Genomic DNA, 15948 nt, shown 5'->3' with positions numbered 1-15948 from the left:
ACTGAAAGGATGCCAAGGATTGTTGCAAGCATACCGAAGAGGATGTTAACAGCTAGCTGGGCCGTGTCGGAAGATGTCATAGTTTAGCTGAAGGTGCAGAAATCATTGAACCCGAATCAAGATTTAATTGTAGGAATGCTTCGGATAGATAGACCAGACTTAACAGATCATTCTTTCTATTGACACTCTGCTTAGCTAAAGGATGGCAGGGACTGCCTGAGAACCTAGGAAAAGTTCACTGAGTGGTGAGGTACGATGAATTTGCTATGTTACCTTGATATCAAGATTAGTGATTTAAGAGTAATCTGACAAGTCAAGAATCAAAAGCTCTGAGTCGGTAGTGCATCTCCAGGCTGAAAGCCTCGCAAGCTGTGTGGAGAGCCCTCGGTCGCCCTCATTGTCTTGGGCCCCATCATCTTGGTGCCCTCGGTCATGCAAGTCTTGTGTACGCCCGTTCGCCTGACCTCGTTCTCGCCAACCTTCGGACAAGGATAGGTCTTACTTGGTATCTCTTTAGACATAGGAGTTGGAAGCTTCCGTACACTTCATCACACTACCATCTTCGGTGGGAACCTTTCGAAATGTGTCCCATATGTAATATATGTGCAGGTCATGACCAATATTCACATATTGTTATCTAACGAGCCAATTGGAAGATCTAGACTACGATCGGGGTGAATTGCACATAAGCTTCTTTTGGCATTGTTAGGCTTCAATGCCGATTGACCTACGTGCACAACGATGTCTCACATATAATGGGGGGAATGAGGCCTAAGACTGGTATGAAAAAGAGCAGCGTAAAAGAAATGAAAGCTTAGCCCCCTATGAAGAAACACTGTCTGAATATAATACCGAAAGTTACCCCTGACTGTGTTGTTGACGTTAACATATCTGGAAAGTGGCCGTCAAAGGATTTAAGTTCTGCTGCGGTGCGAATCAATACCAGTACGAGTACATTATTGCATATTCATCATTCTGCATTGCTCCTACCAAAACACAACATCCGTCTTACCGTCCCTGTGACATTGTGCAGCAGTCTAGCGAGCAGATCCCATATAAATACCACGATTGAGTGTACTCTCCAAGGCTAGCAGTGATTTAGCCATGTTTGGAAAAGCTCTGGAGCCCTTCTCTAGTAATTTGGTGTTGCCTAGACCACATTTGTCAGCTTCACTTGGTGTACTGGGTGCTGACGAGGTCTTCATACTGAATTTGGTATTCAAAGCAAGTCGCCTTAGTCTAGACGTAACTTTGGACCGTGGCTGCAATTCTTTTCGAAGATCTGTTCGATCAGCGGGCCATGTCGGCATCTTTTGCCCTGCTCTTATTTGGAAACGAAATACGTTCTTGAAAGGGGGCTTGTTAGCTAGCGAGTCAGCGTTTGGAGATGTAGCCTGATCCTCATATTTCAAGGCGGAGATTGCAATACGTGTCACTTCGTCTGAAACGGTCGGTAGAGAGGTTCTTCTCAAGAATGGGAGACCGTCATTTCCGGGGGGAATGACCGAGATTTCGGGCATATCAGCGGCAACCTTATTGGTAGCATTGAGAATAACATCCTTAGGAGGTGGTATTCTCCTTTTCGTTTTCGCAGGATACATAGCCTTTTGCGCAATCTGTGACCCGAGAAAAGATAGGGGCTCCCCAGTAGGTTTGTCGCGTACAGCACATAACGATATGACGCTTGTTGGCTCCGCCAAAGGCTGCACATCTCGGGGATAAGCCGGTAGCGAGACGAAAGGAGTGGTATTATCTTTGATGTCTTCAAATATGGTCTCGATTGGGGTGAAGAGTATTTGACCTTGAGAGTGAGAATGTATCTGGCCCATGACTGCGTTATCACCCTGTCTCAAAACCCACGCACCCGAATCTCCCGCCACTTGTTGCGATGGTATCATTTTGCCATCTTCACCAATTATGGTAAAGTCCAGTGTCGAAGTGGAGTTCCTGCGCACATAGATTGGCAAACCTGTTTTGCCTTTTCTATGCTTGCTTCCCTGGCCAAGAAAATGAACCGTGATTCCTACTTCAGCAGCACAAGTCTGATAGCAGATGCCACCGTTCCGCTTTACATGATCTGTCTTCTCTATGCAATTGTCCATAGCTGCGTCTTCGTTCGATTGATATCTGTGATGATTCTGGCCCGTTCTCGACATTTGTGATTCCAGGTCACACACAGCCCAATCCATATGATAATTGAATGTCAACCGCGCGTCTTCCACGTAATCTGCTAGTGATACTGGCAGAGTTGTAACTCTTGGTCCTGTACTTCGATAGGTGGTCTGTCCAATGACGAAGTCACTCAGTGGTTTGTCTACCTCTCTGATCAATGCTTCAATTCTTGCCTTCTGTTGCCGGTTTTCACGTATAGCTGGATTATAGAGCCTATCTAATGGGACGAAGCTTTCACCATAGGTTCTTGCAAGGCGGTGATCATTTTGGGATTGATTGTCAAGCTTGGTCTGGTCCAAACTGGCTTTCAACCAGCTGAGGTCGTATCTCGAGGGTGATGTGAGTTTTTGGAACTTCGTTGAATCCGTCAAGCTCTTGTCTTTCGATGACTCCTGGGATCGCGCTATAAAATGCTCAGATGTTTGTATGCACTTCACATCGTCGACCATGATAAAACCACCTAGTGTGGCATTGATGTTCTCTGAACACAACATTCCAAGTGAAGCACCCATAGTCAGCTCTGGACACGGCCACGAGAGATTGAATTGAAGTTGTTGTTTCCAATGGCAATCTTCGGCTGTATCTTCAGAAATATTCGCTTCGTCGCACTCCGAACCATTCAAGCAACTCACACGTCCTTTCAAAAAGCAGACATTAATCCGATCTCGATCGGATTCAGGAGCGTAGAGCTCACTCAGTTGGTCTTGAATGACTCTTTGAGCTTCGGGTCCGGGAACACAAGGACTCTCGATCATTATACATGTTCGGGATTTCCGAGGAGTCGCCCCTCGAAGGACCAGACTCGCCGAGTAATCACCCTCGAGTTTGTCGTTTAGGACCTTTGGAAGGCTAGGGAGAATAATATTGAGCCAAGCGATGACTACACGTCGGTGATCCTTGGGCTTGACTGGCCAGATCTTAGCTTGCCCCGAATCAGGCTCGTCCACAGCAGCTATCTGACGAGCGGCATCTGTTTGAAAGTTTGGACATGCTAGGCCTGCCTGATTAGTGTCTGATGTCAATAGCCGTGTCTCGTCTTGACGCCTTGTCAAATCAAGAATAAATTTCCTTAGTTTTTCCTTGGTATCCTTAACTGCCTGCCTTGAGTAACCTTCCACGATGAAAGCCTGCTGCTTGTGACTATAAAGAATGGAAGGAATACATGCACCAACATAATTCTCATTTTCAGATTCTAGTTGAGACCACCAGTCATAAAAATCTGAATTACAGTAAGCTTCACAAATTGTGGCATTAGGAAGGAAAAATTTTGGGGAACATATACCTTTGTTCTCTAGAAGATCATAGAGTTCATCTGAGCTGCTGTTGCTTAAGCTCTCTCTATGAAGACCGTCCAGCAATAACGGAGCCGTGAAATCTAGGTTCCTCAATGAGAAAGGGTCATTGAACCCCGGATACATTGGGCCTGATTCGGAGTATGAGTGGTCCGATAGGTTTTGATTCGAGTCATGTTGCATATTTGGTAACAGCATTTCAAAGTCACAGAAACCGTTGCCAAACCCCTGCAGATCAATGTCAGGGAATGGCAAAAAGCCTTCACAAGCCGTCCCACCACTCCCATCATCTGTAATTGACGTTGTGCTTGAATAGATGCCAGCTGCCTGACATTCAAAGGGGTGCTGCCTGATCAATGGCAATTCATTCTTTTCCCGTTTCGCAACCGACTCCATCGGCGATGTTGCCCTGTGTTTCCTAGAAACAATTTGTTGACTGAGTTGTGCGGCTCTTGACTGAACCTTGCTACTGCATTCGCATGTCGCTTCTGATGATTCTCAGTTGTGTAGCTAATGACGCATAAGGACTTACACACCAGTTGACGAGCAATTTAGCGAATCTAGAGGAACCTCAGGATGTTCTCGCTTTGAATGACTCTCGACACAAGACAATGCAGTGAAGAGAAGTGTACAGCAGCTTTTAGATGGGCAACGGATCCCGTAACTTTTTTTGTCCTCAGAGGTTGTCATATCATGCCTGCTCCGTAAATGGTCTTGTAATTTGTCCTTTCTAGGAACTGGTCTATACTCGTCGCCAAGGTTTCTGCAACATCCACAGTATTTCAAAGCTCCGGGGTCGTGTCCTTTCGCATGTCTCTTCAATTCCTTCCTTCCTTTGAACTTGATCTCTTCGCATTTTGGAAGATAATGGCATCGAAGATTGTCCACGTCGATGAATTGCGAAGCTACTATCGTCTCCTCCGGAATACTTGACACGCTAGAGCTCGTTGTCTCGACGGTGCTGACAGTTTCGGCAATTGAGCTCGTCTAGAATCTGGTTAGAGATAGCCACCTTGACACGAGATATAGAGTAAGCAGCAAGGATGACGTTTGAGACGCACATTTGAACTGACGGGGCTAGGATAGACAGCTAGAGACAGGTCTAAAGGTGTAGAGACTGCAAATGCTGAATGGTTGTCTGGACCGAGGGTATTATCCATTCTGGAGAGCCTCCGTGTAAGATGTGAGAGCCCCGAATGCAGACCAGAACTTGAAAATGAAGTGCGTCTCTTATACTTAAACAGACTCACAATGTCTCCGAGCCTTCCCCCTCCAAAACCTCAAGGCTAGGACCCAAAGGGCGCATTGACCCGGGCGCTATACGTCACACGTAGTCTCTGGTACGGGGCTGTGCTGAGAAAATTTGGTGCAGTCTATTGACACTCTCAGGTTGCCATCCTTGAAAGCACATGTGACAGAGAACGCAAATTGAAAGGCTCCACAAATTTTCTTGTTCCATGCTATTGGTAGAACGGTTGCCATTTGTGACAATCGTCCCAGATTGAGTGTCCTCGGTGTCCTTTTCATCAGATCGAGGCGCTTGTGGCCTAAGCAATGGCCAAATCAGTGATCAAGGACCAATCAGGACAGCGTACCTCGACCGATTACCGGATGTAGCACTTGAATGTTGATGCAAGATATTGGCCGGCTCGACCACCCACCAAGGTCCTGACCAATGAACACGCCTGTTGGTGCGGCGTCTTCGATGAGTCTTGGCTAGAGGCCCCTGCAGGGGAGCCCTGGAAGGGCGACTTGCAAGACAGGCAATAAAGATGCGCCCTTTTAGGGCTCCTCGTTTCGTGACTTGGGTCATCGTTTTCGAGCTGAGTACGACTGATTGAAAGTGGAACGGGAAAGTGGAGAGATTATTTGCTTTCTTCTTGAGGAGTCTGACAGCTACTATCAAGGGGTCAAATCTACTCGCTCGCCCCTTTGTGGACTTGGTAAAACACCTTCCGAAGTTTTAATGAAAGAACACTAATTCAAAAGAACGAAGTCACACTTGCTAGAAGAAAGCAGCATTCAAATGTAGAGGTAACAACGCTTATCATCCAAACATTGCAGTCATATTGCAATGCAAGAGATTCAAGAGTCGCAAATCTCAACAACTTCCCTGTCTTGATACCAGATCTGAAGACGATGTCTCCATCATCAGCTACCCTGAACAACGACCACTCTGCGCAGTCAAGCTTCTAGGTGCAGTACTCATCTGGTGGGCTACTGCACTAATGCGACAGAATGTTAGGCAGCGCTGCTCGTAAAAATCCCTCAGCTGAGGAGTATTAAGCTCGCGGTGAGCCAAGGCGCTATCGTCGCCAATTCCCAACCAAATTAATATGCGCACTTCGCGAAACTATTGCCATTATAATTAAAATATTAATATAGCTATAACTATTAAACTTATCTATAAAGCTGGCCAATACTACTATATAAGGAATCTAGGAGTAGTAGAGCTAATCTATTTATAAATACTTTAGATAACTTTTCAAAAACTTATTATTATTTTTAATTAAATTATTTTATATTAATATTATTAGCTATAATAGCCTAGCCTTATAAGAATAAAGTATTAATATATTTTTTAAAGTAAATAAAAGCTTAAAATACTATTAATATAGAAAGTTTCTATAATTATTTTTAGAAAAAAGTTTAAGTAAATTAAATAGAAATTTAAATAAAAAGAAAAAAATAACTTAATTTAAAAGATAATATAATTTTAATTAATAATTAATAAATTATTTATATATTTAAATTAATAATATATTTAATTAATATAATATAATATAATCTCTTTTCTTTATATATTCTTTTTTAATTTACTTATTTTATTCTTTTTAAATTAAAGTTATTACTATTATTATATTATTAAAATATAAAACCTTTTAAATATATTATTTAGAAGTTTACTAGTAGTTTTCTAATATATTTAAATTAAAATTATAATCTAACTTCTTTTCTTATTTAAATATATTTATTATATAAATTTTATTATAATTCTTATATTTAAAATTTCTTTCTTTCTTAAGGATAAAAAGTATATTTTAATTCTTTTTAATATTATAGATTTATAGCTTATAATATATTATTATAATAAACTTATAGATTAATTTTTTATTTTTATTAATTTTATTAATTTTATTAATTTTATTAATTTTATTTTAAATATTATAAAAGATAATAAAAGACTTAAAACTAATATTAATAATAGTTTTATAATATTTATACTTTTAACTATATACTTTAAAATTTAGCTTCTTTTTAATATTTTAAATATACTAAGAATATTACTATTTATCTTATTTCTAGAAAATTATAATATTTTTTTTATAGCCTTAACTTTATATTTAAAAAAATATTCTTTTATAAATAAAGATCTTAATACTAATCTATATTACTTTTTTATATATATATATATATATTATATTTACTTTATTATAAATATAACTTTATTATTTAGATTTTCTTTTTTTATATTTTTTATATAAGTTAAAGATTTATTAATTTAAATAATTAATAAAAATATTTCTTAGTATAGTTTAAATCTTTTTATTAAAATATTTTTTATTATTAAAATTAATTTTTACTTTTTATTATAATATATTTATATTTATATATTATATAATAAAAGTTATTATTTATAATTTTAAAATAATATTATTTTATTTTATTTTTTTAAATTATATTATTTTATAAACTTTTTCATTTAATATTATTTAAATCTTTTTATATTCTACTATATTATTTTAGTATAGCTACTAGAGCTATATAATAGAATATATATTACTTATAATAGCTAATAAGAACTAGAATTATAAAATAGAAAAAGCTTAGATTTCCTAAGTATAATAAAAGCTACTTTCTAAGATGTGGTTCTACCTATATATAGTATTATCCTATTCCTATTAAGCTACCTATAATTTGTAATAATATACTACTAACTAAAAATGCTAATGCCCTTATTGCTTAAGATATATATATATATAATTAAAGGAAAGTACTTTTAAATATTAATCCTTTATTACTTTTATATATATCTACTCCTCTAGATATGCCTATAGTAATTATTATCTTCCCTTACTACCCTATTTTCTTATACTATCTCTGATTATTCCTTAAAATCCTTAATTAAGTCTAAAGTATTAATAAAATTTTTAATATTATATTAAATATTCTATTTGTTCCTATATCTAGCTTATTTAACTAGGTATTAGACTTTATTTTAAATAATATGTTTTCTTAAGAGTTATTTAATTTTATATTCTTTATTATTATCTTATATTTAAATAAGGGGATTACTTATATATTTAGATAATTATATAAATTATATTTTTCTAATATTAGTTCTAATTATATAATAAAAATAACTAAATAGATTGCTATAATTAATAGAAACTTTAGTTAATATATAAGTTTATTAATCTTTTATTTTATTTTAAAAAGACTAATATACTAGAAAATAAGTTTAAAGTTAAAAAAGCCTAAAATAAAATATTTATTATATAAATATAAAAAGATTTTTTAATTAAAGCTAATTAGTTTATACCTTTAGTTATAATAATATTTAACTATAATATTAGTTTATATAATTACTTCTATAGCCTAGTTTTAATTTATATATTACTATATTATATTATTAATATTTAATATTTTAAAAAGAAAATATAATAAATTATTTATTTTAAAGCCTAGGGCAATTTTATTTAAAGTAAGTTTTATTATAATAAAAATAGTATTATTTAATATTAATTATATAAATAATAATATATTAATAAACAAATAATCTAGATTAGCTATAAAGTAGAAATATAATATAATCTTAATAATTTAATTAATATATTTTAATTAATTATTAATTTAAAAGTAATACGCTAATATTATAAGTATTTTTATTTTTATTATATTAAAAATCATCTTCTATAGTTTTAATATAAATTTTTAATTTTAACTATTAATTATAAATTTAAATAGTTTTTAATTATAAGAAAGAAGGGCTTTAATAAGAATAATAGCTTAATTTATAGCTAAATATATATTTTAACTTAGAATAAATAAAACCTTTTTAGAAAACTTATATATATAAGTTAAAAGTATATTAAATCCTTTTAAAGATAATAAGAAAGTTATAATAAAGTCTAAAATTATTATATAATATAGTATTAATAAGGTCTATATTAGTTTAAAGGAATTATAAAGCTAGTAGCGTTTAGTCTAGTTTATTTAATAAATATAATAATATAGAATATAGTTCTTAAGCCTATAACTAAATTTATATATATAAATTAAAGATTTTAATTAATTATAAGTATAATAGAAACTACTATATACTTACTAATTATATACTAGTTTAAAGATTTCTCTAACTAGCGTTTTTAAAATATATAAGTGCTTTTAACTATCTTTATTATTAATATAATATAATAAGTTATTTTATAAATAGAAATAAAGTCCTTTTAATATAAATTAATTATTTTTATCTTTATTTAAAATAAGGTTTTTATTATTTATAATATTAATTATTTTTTTATTAATTATTTTTATTATAAGCTTTTTATAAATAAGCTTTAAAATTATTAAATAATTTTATTAATATAATATAATAGACTAGTAATACTTTATTTAATATATTAAATATCCCTTTTAATAAATAGTTTATTCCTTAAAAGGAATTAAATAAGCAGGATAATATATTAAGAATAATATATAGTTTTCCTACTTTATAATAAATATTAATATTAAATTATAATAAATATATAAATACTTTAATTAGTTATAACTTTAATTTATTACTGAAACTAATTATTAATTTTATTTAATATATAATATTTAAAATAGCTATATAATTAATATAAATTATAATTTAAAAATAATAATTAAAAATTTTATTAAAAATTTTAGCTTTATTTTTTATATATATAAAATAATAAAATTTTTAAATTACCTATATAATACTAGTAGTTTCTAATTCTATAGGCTAATAGTATAATTTAGCTAAGGTTAGATAATAGCTTAGAAATATAATAAATTTAATATTATATTTATTAAAAGTACTTTTATCCTTTTTAATATAATATATAATTATTCTAAAGCTAAAACATTTTAATATATTAATATTAATATATAATAGCTATTTAAAATTTATATAAAGAAAGAATGTTAGCTTACTAAAAGTAACTTATAATATATTAAAAAATTAAAGTTTATTATCTAAGTTCTAACTTCTAGCTAATAAATATTATATTACTAAAGGACTTTCTAGCGTTTCCTTTCTATAAAATAGATTTAAATATAAATATTTTCCACTTCTATAACAGCTTAACAATTTATATATAATAAGATATAAAAGTATAAAGCTATTTAGTTAAGCCTAAATAAGTTTTAATATTTTATAATATTTCTAGGAAATATAAAGAAAAGATTGCCTTTAGCTTATCTATTATAATAATAAAACTAAAGCTATTAACTTTTTATCTTAACAATATAATAGTTAAATATCCTAAATAAGTTTTAAATAGCTTAATTACTATATTTATACAAGTAAAAAGCTTAAAAATAGTATTAAAGTACTATATATACTTTTCTAATATATAGCTAAAAATAATAATATTATTTATATAAACCTTAGTAAAATCTTAGAAAAAATATAAAAGATTATTAATTTAATACTATATATAAACTAGACTATTATAATATTTTATAATAATAATATTCTAATATTTATTTCTATAATAACTTAAAACTATAAGCTTATATTAATCCTTAAAATATATTATCTATTAATAAAAAAACTTAGTATAATCTATAATATTAATAAATTTTACCCTTTATATTATAGAAGTAATATCTAATTAAAGTAGTAATAAATAAGAATCTAAGATCATAATTTTATTAAACCTTTAAATATTAATTATAATATAGCTTTTTTTAATTAATTCTTTATTAAGTAAATATATTATTTATTAAATTATAAAGATAAGAAAGCTAAAAGGTATAAGCTTTTCTATTTAAAATATTTTTCTAATATAGTATAGCTTATTAAATTTCTTATTAATTATTTTATAATCTTAAATGCTAATAAAATAGATTTTTAATATTTTAACTTTAATATTTTTAACTATTAAAATTAATATCTATTATTTTTTTAGAATATTTATAATACTTTTAAAGTTATATTAAATATCTAAATAAGCGCTTATAACTTAAAATAATTAATATATAATATTATTAACTTTATAGATAGTAATTTTATTAGTTATAATTAATTCTTAGGCTAGTGTAAAGGTATTTATTAAGAGTTTACTTAGGGGTAAAAACTAGCTCCTAAGGCTTAGGAAAGATAAGGAGAACTAAGATAGAAAATTAGCTCTATCTTAAGTAAAAACCCTATTTATATACCTAATAAATATTATTATATATTAATTTTCTAGTTTATATATATTTATTTTTATATAAAAGTAATTTATAATATTTATTAAGCTTTTAATACTACTATTTTTATACAATTAGGAAGGATATAATCTAAATTATAATAATACCCCCCTTTTATTAAAATATATTTTTATATTAGTTATAAATAATCTAAGGCGTCGGTAAAGCTTTATATTAATTAAAAAGTTAAACTTTTTAATAGTTATTAAAAGTTTAATAATTATATACTTTATTCCTATATTTTAGTTCTTTAATAAAATAGCTAAATAGATTTATTATTAATTATAAAAACTATATTTTTAGAAAGTTTAAACTAAAGTAGGAATTATAGTTAAATATTTTAATAAATATTTTTTTTTTAATTTTATTATATTTTTTTTATTTAGCTTAAATATTTTTTAAATAGTTTTCAGTTTTATTAAATAATTTTATAGTATAGTTAATTATATCCTAGTTTTATAGGCAGAATACCTATTAATTAATATTTTATATAATTAAAACTAAAAAACTAATTTTAAATCTTAGTAAAATTAATAAGTTTTATTTTATAATATTAACTTTTTTATTAATAATAAGAAATAAGTAGTTTAGCTTAAGATTAGCGTTAAAAGTAGCTATAGCTTAATCTTTTAATTAATCTTTTATTAAAGAAGATTAATTTAAAACTAAGTTAATTATAGCTTTTTTTTATTTTAATATCTTTTTTATACTTCTATTTTAATAAAAAAAAATATTTAAATTAATTAGAAATAGTTAAAAATTATATTAAAAAATTATTAAATAATAAGCTTATAGTTATAATAAATAAGGAATAATAAAACTTTATTATTATTATTATACTATTATTAAGTTTTTTAGCTTATATACCTTTATAATTAAGATTTTACCTTTTTATAGTTTAGAAAAGTAGGATTATAGTATAAACTTTACTATAACTATTATTAAATTAAACCTTTATTAGTATATATATTAAATACTTTTATATTTTAAGTTTAGAAGTTACTTTATATACCTTTTTTTTATAATTTTTTATAATAATAAACTTTATAATATAATTAATAATATATATATAGTTTTAAAAACTAGACTTAATAAAAAGCTAGTTTATACTAATAGTAAATAACTATTATTCTATTCTATAAAACCTATAAATTCTAGGTTTAAATCCTAGTAAAGCTATTTTTTTACTATTTGTAAGTTCTTTTTTATTAGTCTTTTTTATTAAATTTTATAGTATAATAATAATATATTTTTTAAAGAAAGAGTAGTTTAAGCTAGGTTAGAAACTAATTTATATTAATAATAGGTAGCTATTATTTTAACTATCTACTTCTTAAGATAAAATTTTAAATTTAAATCCTAATAAAATTACTTTCTTTTTTATTTTATTTTATTATATTATAATATTATTAATAAAAGTTATTTAATTAAATAAATATTATATATATATAATTAAAATAGTATAAATTAAAATATTATAATCTTTAAAAATATTTTATATAATAATAAAATTATTTATTAAAATTATTTATAACTATAAAATAATAATAATAAAACTCTACTATTAGCTTAAATAAATAATTAAAACTATATATATTATATTATTAATTATTATATTTAATATCTTTTTATTTAATATAATATTATAATATATTATAATATTGCAACCCTAGTATTTAAACTAGTAAATAGTATTAGCTAATTTAACTATAGGTTAGCAAATTAGTTCTCCTAGAATATAAATAGTAGTTAAAAGATAAATAAAAGTAAAATAGCGAAATAAAATTAAATTACAATTATCTTAGATCTTATAGTAAAAAATAAAACTTATATTAAATATAAGGAAATCTATTTAAAAAAGGAATAAAAAGTTTTATATATATAACTTTACTTAACCTATTTAATAATACTTAACTTTTAATTATTTGAAGCTTACTTAATCTAAAGGTTATTTAGTACTTTTAGCGCTTAAGTATATTTAAGTATTTTAGCTATTTTTTCCTTTTTTTAATTATTCTTTTTAATAACCTAGTGTAGCTATAGTTTTTATACTATAGCAATTACCTAGTTATACTTATTATATAAGGTTATAATATTATCTCCTTTTTTAATATAACTATTTTTAGTTACTAATTTCCTTTATTATATAACTTTTTTAATTATATTATATAATTTTCTAATAATAGTATTTAACGCTATTATTACACTTCTAAGAAAAAAAAGCATTATAGTTATTATATTATTATATATTATTGCAAGAACTATATTTCTTAAAGTTCTAAATATATAAAGATTAATTAGTTAGTTCGCTATATTAAGTATAATAAATATAATTAAAAATATAATTTAGCTCTTTCTAAGAAAAAGATAAATAAATAGTATAATATCCTTAATAACTTAGATAAGCAAGAACTAGCTACTTGTTCTAAGCTACTATATATTTATAAGATAAGATAATTTTATTTAAAAAAGCTAGATTAACTAGGTAATTTTAATATAAAGAATATTCTAAAGATAAAAGAAGATAAATATTATAAAGAAAAGTAAAAATAGCGATTTAATAATATATATCTGTCGACTTTAGCTCTTAAATTAGATTTAGCAATTAACAATTCTTCCTTTTTTAATAATCCTAACTTTTCCTTTTATAATTAGTCTAATAAATAAGTAAAAGCTTTGTTTGCTCCTGTTGCTGCTACTAGCGGAAGCGCTAAAGCTTCCCTACGTAATTAAGTAATAAGTATTTTTCTAATTTCTATATATTTTCTTTTTCTAGGTAGTTCTTCTATTTAATAAAATATTAACTATATTATTCTTCTAGTATTTTTTCGACTTTAAAGGTATTATCTTTTTCAAGTTTATATCTAAATAATATTAAAATTAATTTAATATTTTTTATTTTTTTAAAAAATAATCTATAAAATACTAAGTATATTTTTGTATTATTTAGTAGTTTTAATTTATAGTTAATAAGTTCTTTCTATTTCTAAATTTTAAATAAGCTAACTTATAAATAATCTAGTTTCTTACTTAGTCTTTTTATTTTAAGATTTTTTATATAAAGCTATACTTTATCTCCCTTTTTTAGCTAAAGTCTATTTATCTTATATTTATTTTCTTATTTTTCTATTTTAATTTATACTTTTTCTAAAGAATTAATAATATTTTTATATATTTATTTAAGTTCCAATATATATTTAATAGCTTTCTAAGATCTTAGTAACTCTCTTAATATATTATTTATATTTAGATTTTTTTTATAATTTATATAAAATAGTATTATTTTTATAGTATTTAATATTAAGTTATTAAATACTAATTCTACTATAAGTAAAAGCTTTACTTAATTATTCTAGTTTTAATTAATATAATATTATAAATATATCTTTAATATTTAATTTATTCTTTCTATTTAACTATCTATTTCTAAGTAATATATTATAAAAAGCTTTAACTTTATTCTAGTTTCTGTTATAATTATTTTTTAAAATAAAGACGTAAATAATTTATTTTTATTTAAAATTATTTCTTTAAAGAATCTTCTAATTCTAATTACTTTATTTAAGAATATATATACTAGTTATATTATATTATATATTTTATTAAATAGTATTATTATAATATATTTTATATATTTATTAACTATAACTATTATAGTATTATATATCTCTTTAGTTCCTAGGTTTTATAATAGTAGTAGCTTTATTATAAAATCTATTATAGTATATTACTATAGAAACTTTAGTAAGTATATTTTCTATAAATAACTATACTTTTTATAGTTTTTAGCTTTATTTTTCTTATATAAAAAATATTCCTTAATATATTTATTAATTACTTTTTTTATATTTAATAAAGACTAATTTTATTTAATAAGTTTATATATTCTAACTGTTTTTAAATATTTATATTTTAAATTATTATAATATTTCTATATTAGCTTCTATAGAAGTTCCTTTAATACGTAGTATTGTTACTAATATTTTAATAGTTCCTTCTATCCTAAACTTATCTATTTTTAAGCTATTTTATTATTCTAATATGCTCTTTATACTTAATTAATAAAATTATCTTTTACTAATATATTAATTTATATTAAATATAATATTCTATTATTACTTTATCTAAATATTATTATTAAATATTTATATTTCTATTAATATAAATCTAGCTATCTATTAAGTTTATTAGCAATAACATTATTTTTTCCTAGTATATAATTAATTTAGAATTTATATTATACTAATAGTTCTACTTATTTAGTTTGCTATTAGTTTAGTTATTTTATTGTTATAAAATATACTAAGTTTTTATAGTTTATAAATACTTTAATATCTTTTATTCCTTCTATATATATTCTTTATTATTAGAATATATTAACTATTGCTATTAGTTTTTTATTATAAATATTATAATTTTACTTTATATCTATTATTTTATATAAATAGTATACTATAGGGTGCTATTTATTATTTGTTTTTTATTGTAAGTATACTTTTATTGCTATATTTAATATATCAGTTTCAATTCGGATTATTTTTCCTAATTAAAAAGTTTTTAGTATTAGAGTCTTTATATATTCTTTCTTTAGTTAATTAAATACTTATTATTATTCTTTAATCTAATTATATTCTATTTTTTTTATTAGCTTTATTAAAAGTAATATAATTTATAAAAACTTTTATATAAATTTTTTATTAAAGTTAATTATTCTAAAAAATAATTATAATTCCTTAACTATTATTAGTTCTAGCTAATCTAATATTGCCTATATTTTTTCTAGATCTATTACTAAGCCCTTAGTATTTATAATATATTTTAAGAAGGATATTTCCTTTTTATAAAATTTATATTTTTCTAGCTTAAGCTTAAGGTTTACTTCTACTAAATATATAAGTGTTTTTTTAATATTTTCTATATATTGCTATATTATTTTTAAAAATATTAGTATATTATTTAAGTATATAATAATATATTAGTTTAGTAGGTTCCTTAGAATATTATTAACTAATTCTTAATATAATGCTAGTATATTAGTTAGCTTAAAAGGTATAATTAT

At 25.7% G+C, this 15948-nt stretch overlaps 1 protein-coding gene across 1 annotated transcript; it reads right to left on the bottom strand.

Moving 5' to 3' along the window:
• Positions 1-1037: 1037 nt before the first annotated feature.
• KY384_002498 (uncharacterized protein) lies at positions 1038-3860 on the bottom strand (the record flags this gene model as incomplete). Its single annotated transcript, XM_044811021.1, has 1 exon — positions 1038-3860. One exon carries the CDS (start codon positions 3858-3860, stop codon positions 1038-1040), a length of 2823 nt encoding a protein of 940 aa, XP_044671904.1.
• Between the last annotated feature and the right edge of the window lie 12088 nt (positions 3861-15948).

This window comes from Bacidia gigantensis (assembly GCF_019456465.1).
Source record: "Bacidia gigantensis strain McMullin 20006 chromosome Unknown contig_156, whole genome shotgun sequence".
NCBI classification, from domain to species: Eukaryota; Fungi; Ascomycota; class Lecanoromycetes; order Lecanorales; family Ramalinaceae; genus Bacidia; species Bacidia gigantensis.
Note: the sequence above shows the minus strand (reverse complement) of the source record. Positions and strands in the feature narration are given on the sequence as shown.